Source organism: Aethalodelphis obliquidens, unplaced genomic scaffold (genome assembly GCF_003676395.1).
Source record: "Aethalodelphis obliquidens isolate GAN/ISIS:26980383/991018 unplaced genomic scaffold, ASM367639v1 scaffold5, whole genome shotgun sequence".
NCBI classification, from domain to species: domain Eukaryota; kingdom Metazoa; phylum Chordata; class Mammalia; order Artiodactyla; family Delphinidae; genus Aethalodelphis; species Aethalodelphis obliquidens.
The window spans coordinates 17266204-17283634 of NW_020837949.1; the positions used below are offsets into that span (position 1 = coordinate 17266204).

General features: G+C 40.5%; 1 protein-coding gene across 1 annotated transcript; it reads right to left on the minus strand.

Moving 5' to 3' along the window:
- Nucleotides 1-1176: 1176 nt before the first annotated feature.
- On the minus strand, nucleotides 1177-11102 carry STMP1 (short transmembrane mitochondrial protein 1). Its single transcript, XM_027101809.1, has 3 exons — nucleotides 10979-11102; nucleotides 3574-3627; nucleotides 1177-2643 (listed from the first exon to the last, which is right to left on the minus strand). Exons 1-3 carry the CDS (start codon nucleotides 10991-10993, stop codon nucleotides 2569-2571), a joined length of 144 nt encoding a protein of 47 aa, XP_026957610.1. The 5' UTR covers nucleotides 10994-11102; the 3' UTR covers nucleotides 1177-2568.
- Between the last annotated feature and the right edge of the window lie 6329 nt (nucleotides 11103-17431).

Here is a 17431-nt window from a genome sequence, read left to right on the forward strand (position 1 = left end):
TTGCAATGGTTCTTCCCATCCCTCCACTGCTTTGTAAGGCAAGGGCCTCTACAAAACACCCAGGAAATGTACCTTTCAGTGCCACAATCACAATAACCACACCCCTTAAAAGCCATGATGGTTCTGGGTTCCTGCAACAATATATCCCAGTGAAGATAATCCTGCCTGAGAACTCCGAGCTCCTTTTCACTCCTGCAAGAACCTAAAACTAGGAGAGGGGCTCTGAATGGTGACCAGGAAGTCAGCCTGCGTTCACTGTGTAGCAGTTTACACGGTGAAGGTGATTTGCTGGGTGGCTCCCACTGGCAGAAATGATCCTGTCATCGAGGTAAGTGTCACTCCTGAGGGAAGCTCCAAGTCCAAACGAGCTTTGTTTACAATATATAATTATAGAGACCTAATTTTCCAATGTCCAAGTGACCCTCAAAGAAGCCACTCTGGGAGAACACACGCACACAATGCTCCATGGCTGATAACAAGGGATCCCTCTTTGGAAACAGTTTCCCAAGCTTGTGGCATTTTGAATACCCTCAAGGATGGTAAACCTCTAGCCTTCGAGGATTTGGTCGTTCAAGATCAAACCTTGTAAGCCAGGTGGTATGGTCAAGGTGCATACTACAGATTTTCATCAACAAAGAGAGTGACCATAGAATAATGACAAATTTTGCACAGTTCATAAACTGGCTCCAAAAGTGACTGCAGAAAAACAAAAGTATTCTGACCAAAAGCAACATGTTTGGACTAATATCTACTATTTATTGGACAATTTGCAAAGCACTGTGCTACACATCACATACATTATTTCTACTGTTTCTCATGGAAGCCCTATGAGGTAGGTATTGTATCCACATCTTACAGAGAACACAACAGTTTCAGAAAAATAAGCTGCTTGCCCCTGATCACACTGCAAGGGAGAAGCCAACCATAATATGATCCTAACCTGTCTCACGCACCAGTACAACCTGCAGGGACAAAACTTATCTCCATGTATGAAAGATCCATGTTTCCAAAGAGAAGCAGAATCACTTTATTTTATAATCACATTTAGTATCAGTGGCATCACTGTCTGAAAATAACAGTCTCTAAACCATTCTTCCAGTTTACTAATTCTGCTAAAATGTCTTCAGAAATGGCGTCATCAGTGAAGCTGCCCAACAAGCCCTCTGGAACCAAACACCCAGTGAAATGGGCCTTTATTTATATTTAGTGCAAAATACACTTCCAGGACTTTAGCTTGGAGCTATCCCCCTGCACAGATATGTATAATAACATTAGGTTCAAGGTTATCACTGTAATAGCAACAGATAGGAAACAACCTAAATGTTCCTCAGGAGCAGATTAAATAAAATTATGGTATATTCATTCAGTAGAACCTTATGTAGCCAAAAAAAGGAAAGAGTTTCTTTGTTCCTTACCTACTGATATGGAATGACCTCCACTGGGGAAAACACTGTATATAGTTTGTTATCATTTGTATAAAAACCCCCATGTACATGTGTTTGTTCAGGCACAAAATCTTTCGCAAAAGGATACAGGGAACTAGCGAGTGCCTGACTCCAGGGAGAGGAACTAGGAGCTGAGGGACAACGCAGATCACTTTGTACTGACCCAGGGGAAAAGTTAGGTATTTAAACTTTTTTATCAATTAAAAAAAATTATGGACTGATTATACACTTGAAAAATTACAAGAGTAATTTATGGTTGCAGAAAGAAAAACATAAAAAGTCTTATGAGAATCACTATAAAGTTATAATTTAAATACATTTTTTTAATGTAAAAAGGCATAAAATTTCCTTTATAGACAACTTCTCATTTATCTACCATGTAATGTCAAATGTGCCTGTAATCCCATAAAATAAGTATGATTCTTATGAGAAAACAGAGCCAGATCAAATGCATCGTTAGGAAAAAACATGCATACTAGACTATGAATTCTACTGAGGACAGAGGCCATTACTTTAAATACTTTTCAATTCCCCAGTTCCTGACAGGGTTCTCAGAACAGAGTTTCTTGGTTAATGAATAGCAAATTGATTTATTGGTTAAATTAGCAACTATCGAGCTTCCTGACAACAACATAAAATTAGTGGATAACTCACCAGAAACTGGCTTCTAGATTTTCATTTTAATTACTATTTTGAAACAACATAATTTAGTACCAAAGGTTTAAACACCCAATATAATTTCTAGACTGTGAAATCAGCATTATTTATATCTCATCAGCTATACAAAACTCATCAATTTTTCTTTTGAAAACGGTAGTAGAAATCCCAAAGAATAAGGGAGAGACTACTAATTAAAGGTTACATTTACTAATCTAGCACCACAATTCCATTCTCAGGACCTCCCAAGTGGCTGGAAGGAGGAAGGGAAGAAGTGAGGATGTTGGAAAAGTAAGGGCTGTTCTTAACTTGTGGCCCCATTTGTGCTGTAAGGCAATGCAGGGTCTAGCAAAGAAGAAAACTGCTGAGGCTGGAGATGAAAACAAAAGCTTTTGGTTCAGATGGTAAAGGAGGCCCTCAAGAACAGTAGAATCAGTTTATCCAGGAGGCAGTGCTGGAGTCGGCCTCATGAACTAGGGGGTTTCTTCTTGGCATCCACGTCCTTTTTAATTTCTTCAAGTTTTTTAGCCAGGTTTGGTATCTTTAAAGAGAAAAGAGATTATTATCATTTCGCATCTACCTAATCAATATTTTTTCATTTCTCTTCCTCTAAAGATAAATGGATTTTTTACTCTTCCTCTAAAAGAAACCTGCTCAACAGTGGTCTTTCTTAGCCTCATAACTGCCTAAGAAGGATACCAAAAGATGTAAGTTAAAGTAGGCTCCCTCCCCAAAAGCCAGAACCTGACTTCTACTTTTATATACCCACTTAGCCCCTCAATTCAGTGCCAAGTAAAAGTTGTACATATAAACAATAAATGTGACATAAATTAACAAGCACCTGCCTAGAAAACCACATGACTCAAGTGAAGGTTGACAAAGGGAATTCCCTTTATCACACTAAAAGCTTCACTATAAAACAAATCAAAAGTTAATATCATGTTTCCCTTCCTTATCTCTTTAAAATAAGCATTACCTTTTAGGATCCCCATTCATGGGCATTTGTGTCACCTGATTTTCAACTTCCCCATCTGTAAAGTGAAGCTAATACAACTCCCTACTTCACAAAACGCTGTTCTCCTTAAAAGTGTTGCACTATATGAATCCACCTCCAAATTACTCAGTCATCTCTACTACTGGGTAGGGTGCTGAAAAGATTATCCAATTTAAGTATCACTTGATTTTCCATAGAACTGTAAGAATCTAACAGTGTTACTCTATGCTAACAAACCCAGCTCAGGATCACCATGAGACCACCTAAACTGATGGGATTTTTGCACTCCTATGGTGACAGGTGCTTCTGTGAGTTCTGTTATTTTTTCAAACAATGGAAAGTCTTTCTACAAAATTCAGGACTTTTTCCTCAGACCTATGGACCTTGTTTGCTGGAAGGCATACCTTACTTCAGCAAACACAAGTCACTATGTATTAGTTACGTGAAATGAAGGAAGACGTGAATATGGTCACTTACGTCATAGTTCTGAGCCAGATACATTCCCACCACGTTGCCAAGAGTAAATCCAAGCTGTAAGGATAGAACAGGAAGAGTCACACTGGAGACGGAGCTCTGTGCCATCCAATACCACACCAGACTACATGGATAATATTCTCCTAAGGAGCGCAGGACAGTTATAAGACCCCGATGTCCAGGCTAGGGCCATGCATAGCATGAAATTCACATCTTTCTTCTATAAAATAAACACAGAAATATCCTCCCAAAAGGTTAAAGAGTATACGAAAGAATATACGGTAGCACTGAACACATCAACCTTATAAATATTTGGCTGTAAGTTCTAGAAATTCAAGCCAAAATTCCGATTTTTGTTGTTAAAAGCCAGTTTATTTATTTTTATTTTTTTGGTTTTGAGATTTTTTATTTCTTGCTACATCAAGTAAAAAGTATTCAATTTTAAAAAGCATTCGGCTAAATCGTAGGATCTTAGAAAATGAAGGGACCTTCACAGTTCAATCTCTTCATATTTCAAGAGGCACCTGAGGCCTAGGACATGGCCATTCATAACAGGAGCACAGGACAACCTAAATTAGATTCACACTCAAACACTAAAATATACAGTGAGATAAAGCAGGAAGCTGACATGCAACTGAGACAGCACATGGTTTAGCACTCTGCCCTGGATGGAGTCTAATGGGCAGGGCACTTAAGACCTGCAGAGAACACAGGTCCCCTAACCATCTCTTAGTCAGTGACAAGAGAGACAGGCACGATTTTTAGAGAACTGTTTATCCCACTGGGTGACTCTTCCTGAATAAAATCTGTTTCATGAAAATTTAAAGCACTCCCTTCACACCAAAAGAGTTTCAAAGTTCCTTAAGATTGGAGTTTTAATGATGATCTATAATTTCCTGGGTTTTTTCCCCCAATAATAAAAAATCTCCAACTGAACACCTAACTTCTAATGTTATAAATGTGAACTGGCATCTGATTTTTTTTATCATTTTCTTTAATCAGTGTCACTCCTATTCAATACACAGCAGAGGTTAACAGAGAAAAACAAAGCGCAGCACTTAACACTAATGGTCATATGTGGTATGGTCGAATCGTCTTCAAGTTGGAGAACAGAGAACAAGTTGGAGAACTTCAGAACACAGCTGGATCCTTAATAAGTTTTAAGCTTACTAAGCTTTAAACACCAAAAGCATAATTTAAATAGGTTTGTTGTAAGTTAAGAAGCATAAAAGAGGCTATCAAGTCTAACCATAGACCATCTTCTGATCATTTGATTAATCAAACATATATTGTGAATATTTTTACCAATGTGCACCAAGAAGCAAAATGATTTTTTTCACTCCTATGGGTTGAAACCAGGCAGTCAGAGGTTTTCCAAATCCAGAAAGAGTATTAAATTTGCTTAAAAGAAGAGGGGAAGGGCTTCCCTGGTGGCGCAGTGGTTGAGAGTCCGCCTGCTAATGCAGGGGACACGGGTTCGTGCCCCGGTCCAGGAAGATCCCACATGCCGTGGAGCGGCTGGGCCCATGAGCCGTGGCCACTGAGCCTGCGTGCCCGGAGCCTGTGCTCCGCAACGGGAGAGGCCACAGCAGTGAGAGGCCCACGTACCGCAAAAAAAAAAAAAAAAGAAGAAGAAGGGGAAAAAAATCATCTAAGAATGTTAGCTCTAACACCAAACAGAAAGAACAGAGAGTTGAAAAATTTCAAGAAAAATAAATTAGAGTTCTGGTTCTACCACTGTCTAGCTGTGTACCTTTAGGCATGACACTTAACCTCCTTGGCGCTTTGCTGATCTGAGTTTCCTGATTTCTAAAACATTATACCAACAATGCTCCTTCTAGCTCCAACATTCTAGGATTCTTGGTTCTTACCACGTGTGTCTCAAAATAAATATGGCATATCTAATGTGTCTTCATTTTGGCAATTTCACGAGGCATCAGGGCACATGAAAAAAATAGCAGTTATTGTAAAACACAAAACAAAAACCATGGGTCTCTAGACAAGTCATATCCAATTCCAGTTTCAGAATATTGCTAGGTCTACCAATGGGATATTGTAAAATTACATAAACAACATGAGAGAAATGTGAGGAAAATGCATGACACCAGAAAAGCATTTATATGTTGTTCATGGGATACTCAATAGACAAGTTTAGACAGGTAAAAAAATTTAATCTGAATAAATAAAGGATCTCAAAAAATAAAATCTAAATCTGAGGAACAGAGACTCATTAGTCTGAGAAGTTAGACTGGAGCCAGAGTATAAAACGTCTCGAATGAGTCTGAAACCTCTCTGCAGGCCAAGACCTGGAAGCCTCCTCAGTGGTCCATCCAGATGGCTGGACGCTATCACCATGGTCTTCCTCCACATCACAGGGTCCCCCCATAGTACTCCCTGCAGACAAGATAGTGCAGAAGGAAGGGAAATGCCTTCTTCCCAAGCTCAACACTAAATACATCACTATTATGTCCTCTCTGCCATCATTTTGAAACTTTAGGAATACGTAGCTTCTTCTCACAAACATATTGGGGACAATAAATGGTAAAACACCAGAAGTTTGGGGACTGAGGAGTGACATGAGCGAAGTAATGTAAAGGACAAACAGGTGAGAAGAAATCTGAAAAAAATCCTCCCAAATACATCTGGCCTCCAAAGGTTTTGATTGAAGGATTACAGTCCCTTATATCCTGAAAATCAATTTCATATCCAGCCGTGTGAAAAGATTATAAAATGGTCTCTATCTTAAAGAATTTATATGATGTATAGAAAGAAAAGCTACATATAAGTAAAATAGTTATATAACAACAGAAAGCAGCACCCAGCACAGGATCTTGAATGTAATAGATGCATGAAAAACCAGAACTGAGTCATGAATTAAGTAACAAAATGAGTGATACAGAAGTGATTCTTTTAAGAAACCATACCTGAAAGAGATTGGTGTACCTCAACTTGTTATTAAAGGCTCTAAAGATGCTGAGGAAGTGTTAAAATTTAAACTGGAAAGGGACGTGACTGTGGAGAATCAAGGTACAAGATAGGAATGACAATGTAATGACCTGAATAAAAGAAATAGGCCCAATTAGAAAAGTGGATTTGAACTAAAAACTGGAGAGAAACTACTAGTACAGAGAGCTGGATAGGGCTAGCTGATGGACTTCAAAAAACAAGCAATGGAGTTTAGTTCATTTACAAAACGGTGGGGAGCCACTGACTGCTCTTTACCAGCAGCAACGTGATGAAAGCCCTGCTTTGCAAGCACTCACCTGACAGCTGTTCCCAAAAAAGGCTGAAAAAATACAGATTAGAGAAGGCACACGGGAGAGCAAGCAAACACGAATGAATTGTTTTTCTTCTATAAAATCAATGAAGATCAATGGAATAGAATAAAGCGTCCAGGAATAAACCCTTACATTTATGGTCATGTGATTTTCAACAAGGGTGCTAAGACATCCAATGGGGAAAGAATGCTGGGACAACTGGATATCCACATGCAAAAGAATTAAGTTGGACCCCTACTTTACATCATAAACAAAACTTAACTCAAAATGGATCAAAGACCTAAATGTAAGACTTAAAACTGTAAATCTCTTAGGAGAAAACATACGAGTAAATCTTCATGATCTTGGGGTAGGCGATGGTTTCTTAGATATGACACCAAAAGCACAAGTAACAAAAGAAAAAATAGATAAATTTGATTTTATCAAAATTTAAAACATTTGTGTTTCAAAGAATACCAACAAGAGGGCTTCCCTGGTGGCGCAGTGGTTGGGAGTCCGCCTGCCGATGCAGGGGACAAGGGTTCGTGCCCCGGTCTGGGAAGATCCCACATGCTGTGGAGCGGCTGGGCCCGTGAGCCATGGCCGCTCAGCCTGTGCGTCCGGAGCCTGTGCTCTGCAACGGGAGAGGCCACAACAGTGAGAGGCCCGCGTACCACAAAGAAAAAAAAAAGAATACCAACAAGAAAGTGAAGAGAACCCACAGAATGAAATAAATATGTGCAAATCATATATCTGATAAGGGACTTGTACCCAGAATACATAAGGAATTCTTATGAGTGAATGATAAAAAGACAACCCAATTTTAAAACAAGCAAAGGATTTGAACAGACACTTCTCCAAAGAAGATATACAAATAAACGGCCAACAAACACATGAAATCATCATTAGTCATTAAGGAAATGCAGATCAAAACCACAATGAGGTCTCATCGCACCCACTAGGGCGACTTAAATCCAAAAGATGTATAAGTGTTGGCAAGGATATGGAGAACCTTCATACATTGCTGGTGGGAATGTAAAATGATGTAGCCACTTTGGAAAAGTCTTGCAAATCCTCAAAAAGCTGTGCACAGAATTACCATCTGACGCAGCAATTCCACTTTAGGGTATATAACCAAGAAAACTGAAACATGTACCTACACAAAAACTACATGAATATTCATAGCAAGATTATTCATAATAGCCAAAAGGTGGAAACAACCCAAATGTCCATCAACTGGTGAATGAATTAACAAAATGTGGCATATTCACACAATGTAATAATAATCAACCATAAAAAGGAATGAAGTCCTGATTCATGCTACAACATGGATAAACCTTGAAAACATTATGCCAAGTGAGAGGCAGTCAGAAAAGACCACGTATTGTATGATTTAACTTAAAGGAAATGTCCAGAATAGGCAAATCCAGAGAGACACAAAATAAATTAGTGGTTGTCCAGGGTTAGGTGTGAGAGGAATGAGAAATGAATGCTAATGGTATGGAGTTTCTTTGTGGGGGGCAATAAAATATTAGATATAAAAATTAGATAGTGGTGATGCTTGCACAACTCTGTGAACATATTGAAAAAACACTAAATCCTACTAAATCCACTAAATCCTTAAATGGGTGAATTGTATGATGTGTGAACTAACTGTATCTCAAAACTATTAAAAAAAAAAAAAACAGTAAGATTTGGGACCTCCAGGGCTTCCCTGGTGGTGCAGTGGTTGAGAATCTGCCTGCCAATACAGGGGACACGGGTTCGAGCCTTGGTCTGGGAAGATCCCACATGCCGCGGAGCAACTAAGCCCGTGCACCACAGCTACTGAGCCTGTGCTCTAAAGCCTGCGAGCCACAACTACTGAGCCCATGTGCCATATCTACTGAGCCCACGTGCCACAACTACTGAAGTCCGCGTGCCTAGAGCCCATGCTCCGCAACAAGAGAAGCCACTGCAATGAGAAGCCCGTGCACCACAACAAAGAGCAGACCCCGCTCGCTGCAACTACAGAAAGCCCACGCGCAGCAACAAAGACCCAACACAGCCAAAAATAAAATTATAAATTTATTTTTAAAAAAATGTCCATGTGTGTTACAATGTGTAAGAATATTGGAAAGCACTGAGATGCAGTATCCAAAAGCCGAGGGAGGAGGGATTAAAGAGGTGATTAAGAGTACCAGGTGCTGCTGCTCTGAGAGATAAGAAAAGCAATACATTACCCCAGTAACAGTACAACAGGCAGTGTACACAAGCCACGAGCAGTGCCCATCATATCAGGTTTCCCTTTAAAAGCTTCAAAAGTTTCCTTACACCAAACTGGCTAAACCATGCTGCAATTAAGGAAGCTACTGCAGTACAAGCAAGGGGAAAGACGCAGCAGGACCACAGGAGCAAGTTTCGATATAGGGATGATGGGCAAATATTTTAATCCAAGGAGAAATGAACAATATCTGAGTCCTTACTGTCATTGTTTCAAGTACTTTAATGTATTAACTCATTTTTAATCATCACAATAAAACCATGAAGTAGGCTCCCATTTTCAGATGTGGAAACTGAAGCATAAAGAATTTAAATAACTTGCCCAAGTTCCCACTGCTTAAAAATGATAATTCAAAGGCAGGAGTCTGATTCTGGAATCTGACCTCTTAAGCACTAGGACATGATGGCTGGTCACAGGTTAAAAGCTCGAGGAGATCTCAGGGATCATCTACATCAACCCCATTGTTTTATAGATGAAATGGCTGAGAGCAAGGAGAAAGATTTGCCCAAGTTCAAATGAGCTGGTGAATCATTTGACAGAGTTAGAATCAAGGTAAAGTTATGCTATTACTTCTTTCAACAAATGCAATGAGGAGGTGGGAGAACATCCGTGTTACTTCTGAACTAGGAATTTAATGAATGGCTTCGGCATCTCTCCTTAAATGCTGAGAATTCTGAATTTGCATATCAGTCACATCCATATTCATACACAGCAATAGTTTATTTCAAAACCAAATAAAGTCACTCTGCAAAGGTACCTAGAAAGTTAAGTGTAAATGAATCCATGTGCTTCCTCCTAGTTATCAATGAGCTACGGCTGTACAGGAGACTCAATTACATCATCTCACACTTTGGGGCTGACACTGTTTTTAACCTGAGTGTTTCCTACAACCATATGGCAGTAATTATTTCTATTGACTCCTAAGCTAATACCCAGTTAGGACACTGGAGAAACTTCCAGAAGCAGAGGTGTAGCCACGTCTTGTTTAGGCAGTTTATGTCAAGGATACTCTCTTTCCGGCCTAGAGATTGAAAAATTAATTACCATCTCAAAAAGGACAGAGGGGCACTTTTTCTTCTTTAATCTCTTTCATAAAGAACGTAACATTTGGGAAAGTATCTCATCCCAAGAGCACTCAATTTCCATCGGCCACCTGGAAGGTATTACAATACCTGCCTCTTATCAGAATCAGAATTTAAACATCCAGTTTTGAAGGCACGAAAACCTGGAAGAAAGACTTTCACCTGGAAGTCTGGCAAGTCCTCCTGAAACCTTCAACCAGGCAATCTTTGAAACACATGGGGCTTTGCCAGAAAACCCGCTTTTAACTGAAAGACCCATGAAAAATAATTTGTTTACTCATGGTAACAGTCGTTTTACCCTAGAGTGAGCATTTTGGAAAAATTATTTGTACACCAGGGCCTGACTCAGGCCAGCAACCAGCCATCCTCCGTCTGGAAGCTATAAAAGGTCTGATGAGCGCTCCCCAGGCCTCTAATTCTGGCGGTTTACTCCTTTAGAGTTTATTCCTGGCCCTCCTACGTTTTCAAAGACGCCAACCAGCAGGGCTCTAAGTCGACGGGATATGTGTCTACGTCAGGGGGTGGCAGTGCAGAAAAAGTCATTAAGGACCCCGGGAGCCTTAACTCGAGGAATACACAAAGCACGCGGGCACGTCACAGAAGAGCTTTGAAAACGCACGCTCTGACCCCTCAGAAGTTTTAGGGACTTGAAGGGAGGCAGAAAAATGCCGGCCAAAGGATTTGGGTGAGGCAGAAACAAAACCCCGCAGCCCACCCCGCCAGGCAACTAGCAGGCGCGGGGGGCAGTGGGACCCGACGGACCCACGCCCAGGGCTCCCAGCTCGCTCCTCGGCAGCTCCACTCACCAGGAACTGGAGCATAATGTCGGCAAGGAAGACTCGTAGGTCAGCTACAGCTCCGCGGGCCGTCCGAGAGTGCCTCCTCCGGCGCGACAGGCGGAGCCCGCGGCCGACTTCCGGTTCACGCCCCGCCCCGCCCCGCCCCTTTGGCACCCTCCGCCTCGCATCAGGCGGAAGCGGCTCCTGGCGTGCCCTGGCGGAGCTCCTCGGGATCACCTCCTGAACTGACCGCCCGGCGCGAGCGTGCGGGGCCGGCTAGGAGCAAGTCCCAAGCCCCAAGCCGGGCTTGCATTAGCTTTGAACATTCAGATTCCAGGGCCCAGTCCTCAAATCCCGTTTCTGTAAAGCTGGGTCGGGGCCCAGGAATCTATATTATTAACCGGCATCGCCACACTTATGATGCACAGCCAGTCTTAGAACTCCCTGACCTAGAAGGATCACAGGAGGCGGTGGTTCCCATCCCCACGTGCAAAGCGAATCACCTGTGGAGCTTTTGCGATATACTCCACTGGGGCCCCACGCAGAGTTGTATTTTTCAAAAGCTCCACAGATAATGCTGTGTAACCTGCGTTGAGGATCTGTGATAGAGGTTAAGTAGTAAGATGGAGGCCTTTGGAGTCTGGCACAGCTGGGTTCGATTCATGACTGCCGTGCACTTCCTGGGGCAGCCAGAAACGAGTTACTTAACCTCCCTGAAGTTTGCTTTTCTTCAGTGTAAATGGGGCTAGCACCAGCTCCCTTGCTGAATTGTAGGGGGATCAAATGAGACAAGGTAAGGGATCCATAAATGCTTGTCATGTGTCAGGTGTGGACAGTGAGCTCTGGAAGACCTCTTCCTGGCCTCTCTGCACACAGAGATGCCACCTCCTACTCCTGGTCTTCGAATCCCTCTACAACCTCCATCAACACACACACTTACAAAGTAAGACCACCGTCTTCTCTTTGCTCTCAGCCTTTTGAATTCACCCTTATCTGCTATATTAAGTAGAACTCTGGTTTCAAATAGTAAAAACAAAATCATATTAGCTTAAACCAAATGAGAGTGTATTACACAGTAGACGACAAGGAGGAATAGGAAAGCTATTAGGAATTAAGCAGCATTTTCTCTCCATTTCTGCCCTTCTCCATACATCTGTCTCATTGTTCTCTCTGCTTTACGTTTTTTTTCTGCTTTCCAGAATATGGCCACTGTTACTTAAATTTACTCATTAAATTGTCCATCCAATAGAAAGACTGGATCACTCTTTCATTACTATTTTCAAATACCTGGGAAAGGAATGATGATTGGTGTCAGTTGCTTTCCAATCAATTGTAACTAGAACAGACAGGGTCTCTTTGAACTGAAGTGGCTGCCAAGAGGAAGGAGATGCTGGTAGATGGCTGTAACACACTCTACTTTCCAATATGTCTAGGTTAAACCTTGAGTCAGTCAAGTCTTGACCAGGGCTTCTCAAAATTAATGTGCATTCAGATAACCTGGGGATCTTGTTAAACTGCAGATTCTAATTCAACATATCTGAGTTGGGTCCTGAGAGTCGGTATTTCTACTAAGCTCCTAAGAGATGCTGCTACTAGTGGTCTGTGAACCATGCTTTGAGTTACAAGACACCAGACTATAAGCTACATGAGGGTGAGGACTTTATTTGGTTCACAACTCCATTCCTAGTGCCCAGAAAGTGAACACAATATTTATTGAAATTCCTTGTATAAAACCTTGTCTCCTTCTTACAGATAAAGCCTTAAATGAAGTCTGGCTTTTCCCCTAAGGCCTTTTCAAAGGCTCTCTCTCCATAACCCCAAATAACCACGAGGCATGGAAAAGGCAGGATTCTTTGACTACTTTCAGGTTATTACTTAAATGTTCTCATATTTTAAAAACCTCCTTTAAAATTCATGTCTTCCCTCTACCCCTTCACAGTGCCTTAACTTACTGACTTCCTTAGGCAGTCCCCCCATTCACTGAAGGTTTGGCATCTAACAGCCTTCCATTCAGTCCCAAGCTATCATCATCATGGGTGACTTCAAAGGCCATGAACATTTGTATGTTCAAAGAATCCTTACCTCTAATGACTTTGATCCTCACACCACTTCAGCAATCCACCATCATGTTCATAACCCACACTTTGTCACCTCCTGGACCTGCTCCACCTGTGAAGTATTACATTCCAAAATCCTACCTTCTATCCTATCAACTCTTTGACCTTAGCCAGATGTCCAGTCTCTCAGCTGTTCCATAGTCTCACAAGCTATGAGCTTCCTCCTGGCTTCACCCTTTTCTATCTGGTCTAAACCCCCAAGAGATCAGAACTTCAGTCAAGGACCATTAGCCTCAAATTTCATATCCATTGCCATTCTGTGATACCTGCATTTCAAAATTTTAACTCTTGATCAGTCTGCCTTTTTCAGTTCCATTCTGAGCATCAAACGTATAACGTGGATCATTCAACAAATGATATTGATCTAATGAGGTTCACTGTTATTTTTCCACCTGGAAAGAATAATGTTGGGTTCCTACTTCACACTTTACACATAAATAAGTTACAGATAAATAACAACCTAAACAAAACAAAGCAAAACAAAAAAAATATTAATATCACTAAAAAGGGAGAAATTCTTTTATAATTTCCAAATTTGAAGGTTTTTCACATGACCCACATGGTACAAAACCCAGAAGCCATAAAAGAAAAGACTGATAAAATCAACTACATACAAATAAAAAATTTTCTGTATGGCAGAAAGGAAGAGAGAAAGAGAAAGAAAGAAAAACATTATTTGTAAAATAAGTGACAAGGCCTAATTTTCTTTATGTAAAGAGCTCCCACAATTCATTGAGACCAACAATCCAATAAAATGTGGTCAAAGGATATGAACAGCTCATAGAAAAGGAAATACAAATGGCTCAAACATATGGAAAGATACTCAGTGACATTCACACTAAGAGAAATGTAAATTACTACCATAATGAGGTGTCATTTTCCTCCTGATTAGCAAAAATCAAAAAGCTTGATTATACACTGTATTGGAAAAAGTAGGGAAACAGGCATAGCCATACAGTACTAATAGGGATACAAATTTTTGTTGTTGGTGGGTTTTTTTTTGGCTGCGTTGGGTCTTTGTTGCTGCGCGTGAGCTTTCTCTAGTTGCGGCAAGCGGGGGCTACTCTTCGTTGCGGTGTGTGGGCTTCTCATTGTGGTGGTTTCTCTTGTTGCACAGCACGGGTTCTAGGTGCGTGGGCTTCAGTAGTTGTGGCTTGCAGGCTCCAGAGCACAGGCTCAGCAGTTGTGGTGCACGGGCTTAGCTGTCCCGCAGCATGTGGGATCTTCCAGGACCAGGGCTCAAACCCGTGTCCCCTTCATTGTAGGCGGATTCTTAACCACTGAAGTACCAGGGAAGTCCGGAAACAAATTGTTAAAAACTTCTGTGGAGGACAATTTGGCCAAAACTATCAGAAGTGTAAATGAGCATATCCTTTATCTCAGCAATCGCATGAACTTGTGTATATTCAAAAACATTCATCGTGGCAAAAAAAAAAAAAAAAAAAAAAAAAAAATGTTAATAAGTAACTGAGTAAATCATGCTATATACATACATTGAAATACTGTGTGTATATGTGTGTTTGTGAGAGAGACAGAAAGAAAGGGAGAGGCTTTATATGTGTTGATATAGAAGGATCTTCAGTATAAGTGGAAAAAAGCAAAGTGTTAGTATGGCAAATAGCAAAAGAAGAAAGAAAGAAAGAAAAACATCATTTGCACCTATGACAAGGGACTAGTTCCTTTATATAAAGAACTCCTACATATCTGAGGCATATGACAGAGGCAATATTACCGATCGGTGAGAAAGCACGGGCTATTCAATGAATCATAAAAAGAAAACTGATTATCCACATGGGAAAAAAGTAAGTAAAGTAAAATTAGATCATGGACATCCACATGCAAAAAATGAATCTAGACACAGACCCTTCACCAAAATTAATCAAAATGGATCATAGACCTAAATATATAACACAAAACTATAAAACTCCTAGCAGATAACATAGGAGAAAACCTAGATAATCTTAGGTATAGTGGTGCCTTTTTCAATACAACACCAAACACACAATCCATGAACGAAATAAATGATAAGCTAGATTTTAATAAAATTTAAAACTTCTGCTCTGCAAAAGACATTATCAACAGAGATAGAAGACAAGCCATCAACTGGGAGAAAACATTTGCAAAAGATGAATCTGATACAGGACTGTTATCCAAAATACACAAAGAACTTTAAAACTCAACAATAAGAGAACAAACAACCTGATTTTAAAATGGACCAAAGACCTTTACAGACACCTCACTGAAGAAGATATACAGATGGCAAATAAACATATGAAAAGATGCTTCACATCATATGTCATCAGGGAAATGCAAATTAAAACAACAATGAGATACCACTACACATCAATTAGAATGGCCAAAATCCAGATCACTGATAGCAGCACCAAATGCTGGAGAGGATGTGGAACAACAGGCACTCTCATACACTGTTGGTGGGAATGCAAAATGGTACAGCCACTTTGGAACAGTTTAGTGGTTTCTTACAAAACTAAACATACTCTTACCATATGATCCAGCAATCGTGCTCCTTGGTATTTACCCAAAGGAGTTGAAAACTTATGTCCACACAAAAACCTGCACATGGATGTTTACAGCAGCTTGGATCATAACTGCCAAAACTTGGAAACAACCAGGATGTCCTTCAGTAGGTGAATGCGTAAGTAAACTGGTATATCCAGATAACGGAATACTATTCAGTGCTTAAAAGAAAAAAAAAAGAGCTATCAAGCCACGAAAAGACATGGAGGAAGCTTAAATGCACATTACTAAGTGAAAAAAGCTAATCTGAAAAGGCTACTTACTATATGATTCCAACTATATGACATTCTGCAAAAGGTAACTATATGACATTATGGAGACAATAAAAAGGTCGTTGGTTGCCAGGGCGGGTGGAGAAATGATTAGGCACAGGCAAATCGCGGAGGATTTTTACAGCAGTGAAAATACGATGTACGATGTTACAATGAAGGACATATGTCATTATACATTTGTCCAAACCCATAGAATGTTCAACACCAAGAGTGAACCCTAAGATAAAAACCATGGACTTCAGCTGATTATGATGTGTCAGTGTAGGATGTAGGAACATCCTTGGTAAAAATGTACCTGGTGAGTGATGTTGGTAACAGGGGAGACTATGCAGGTGTAGCTATAGGGAGTATTTGGGAAATCTCTGTATCTTCCTCTTAATTTTGTTGTAAAACAAAAATTGCTCTTGGGGCTTCCCTGGTGGCGCGGTGGTTGAGAGTCCGCCTGCCGATGCAGGGGACACGGGATCGTGCCCCGGTCCGGGAAGATCCCACATGCCGCAGAGCGGCTGGGCCCGTGAGCCATGGCCGCTGAGCCTGCGCGTCCGGAGCCTGTGCTCCGCAACGGGAGAGGCCACAACAGTGAGACGCAAGCGTACAGAGGAATGCAAACCAAAAAAAAAAAAAAAAAAAATTGCTCTTAAAAAAAGTATGACAACTGGAAGTGTTATCAATGGTGTGGACGAACAGGAGCTCTCCCTATGGGTAGGAGAAAATTGGTACGATCCCTAAGAAAAATATTGCAATGTCTAGTGCAATTGAAGCATTTAATCTCCAACTCAGGATTTCCATTTCTAGTTGCATAATCCAGAGAAGCCCTCTTATATGTATGATAATCATTATTGCAGCACTGATGGTAATAGCAAAATATTGGGAACTTAAATGTCTACCAGCTCACCAATAGTAGAATGAATAAATTAGGGTATTCGTAAAATGCAATACTATAATTCCATAAGTATAATAAATGAGCATGAGGGATTATCAAAAACACAATGCTAAACAAAACAAACAAAAAAACCAACATGCAAATTGCTTCATATGATGACATACTACGATGACACAGACGGTCCAGTTGTCAAGACTCCACCTTCCAATGCAGGGGGCACGGGTTCCATCCCTGGTCAGGGAACTAAGATCCTGCACCACATGCAGTGCAGCCAAAGAAAAGAAAAAAAAAATAACCTGATGATACACATATATAAATTAACAACCTGCAAAACAATACTTTGTAATGCCTATGAATACACATATGTAGTGGAAGTATAAAGCATAAATGGGAAAGAACAACAACAAATGCTTGATAATGTTTATCTCCGAGAAGGAGGGAGGGGAATGGGATCAGAGAATTCACAGGAACCTCAACTGTATATATATTTTTAATTGAAGTATAGCTAACTTACAATACTGTCTTAGTTTCAGGTGTACAGCATAGTGATGTGATTCAGTTGTTTTGCAGATTACATTCCATTATAGGTCATTATAAGATAACGGGTATGATTTTCTGTGCTAAACCATATATCCTTGTTGCTTATCTATTTTATATAGTTTGTACAATA

Bases quoted from the DNA above. Each gene is read 5' to 3' on its own strand.
- STMP1 (XM_027101809.1), bottom strand. The intron at 2,644-3,573 runs GTAAGTGACCAT...TTCTCTTTAAAG, and splicing joins ATCTGGCTCAGAACTATGAC to ATACCAAACCTGGCTAAAAA.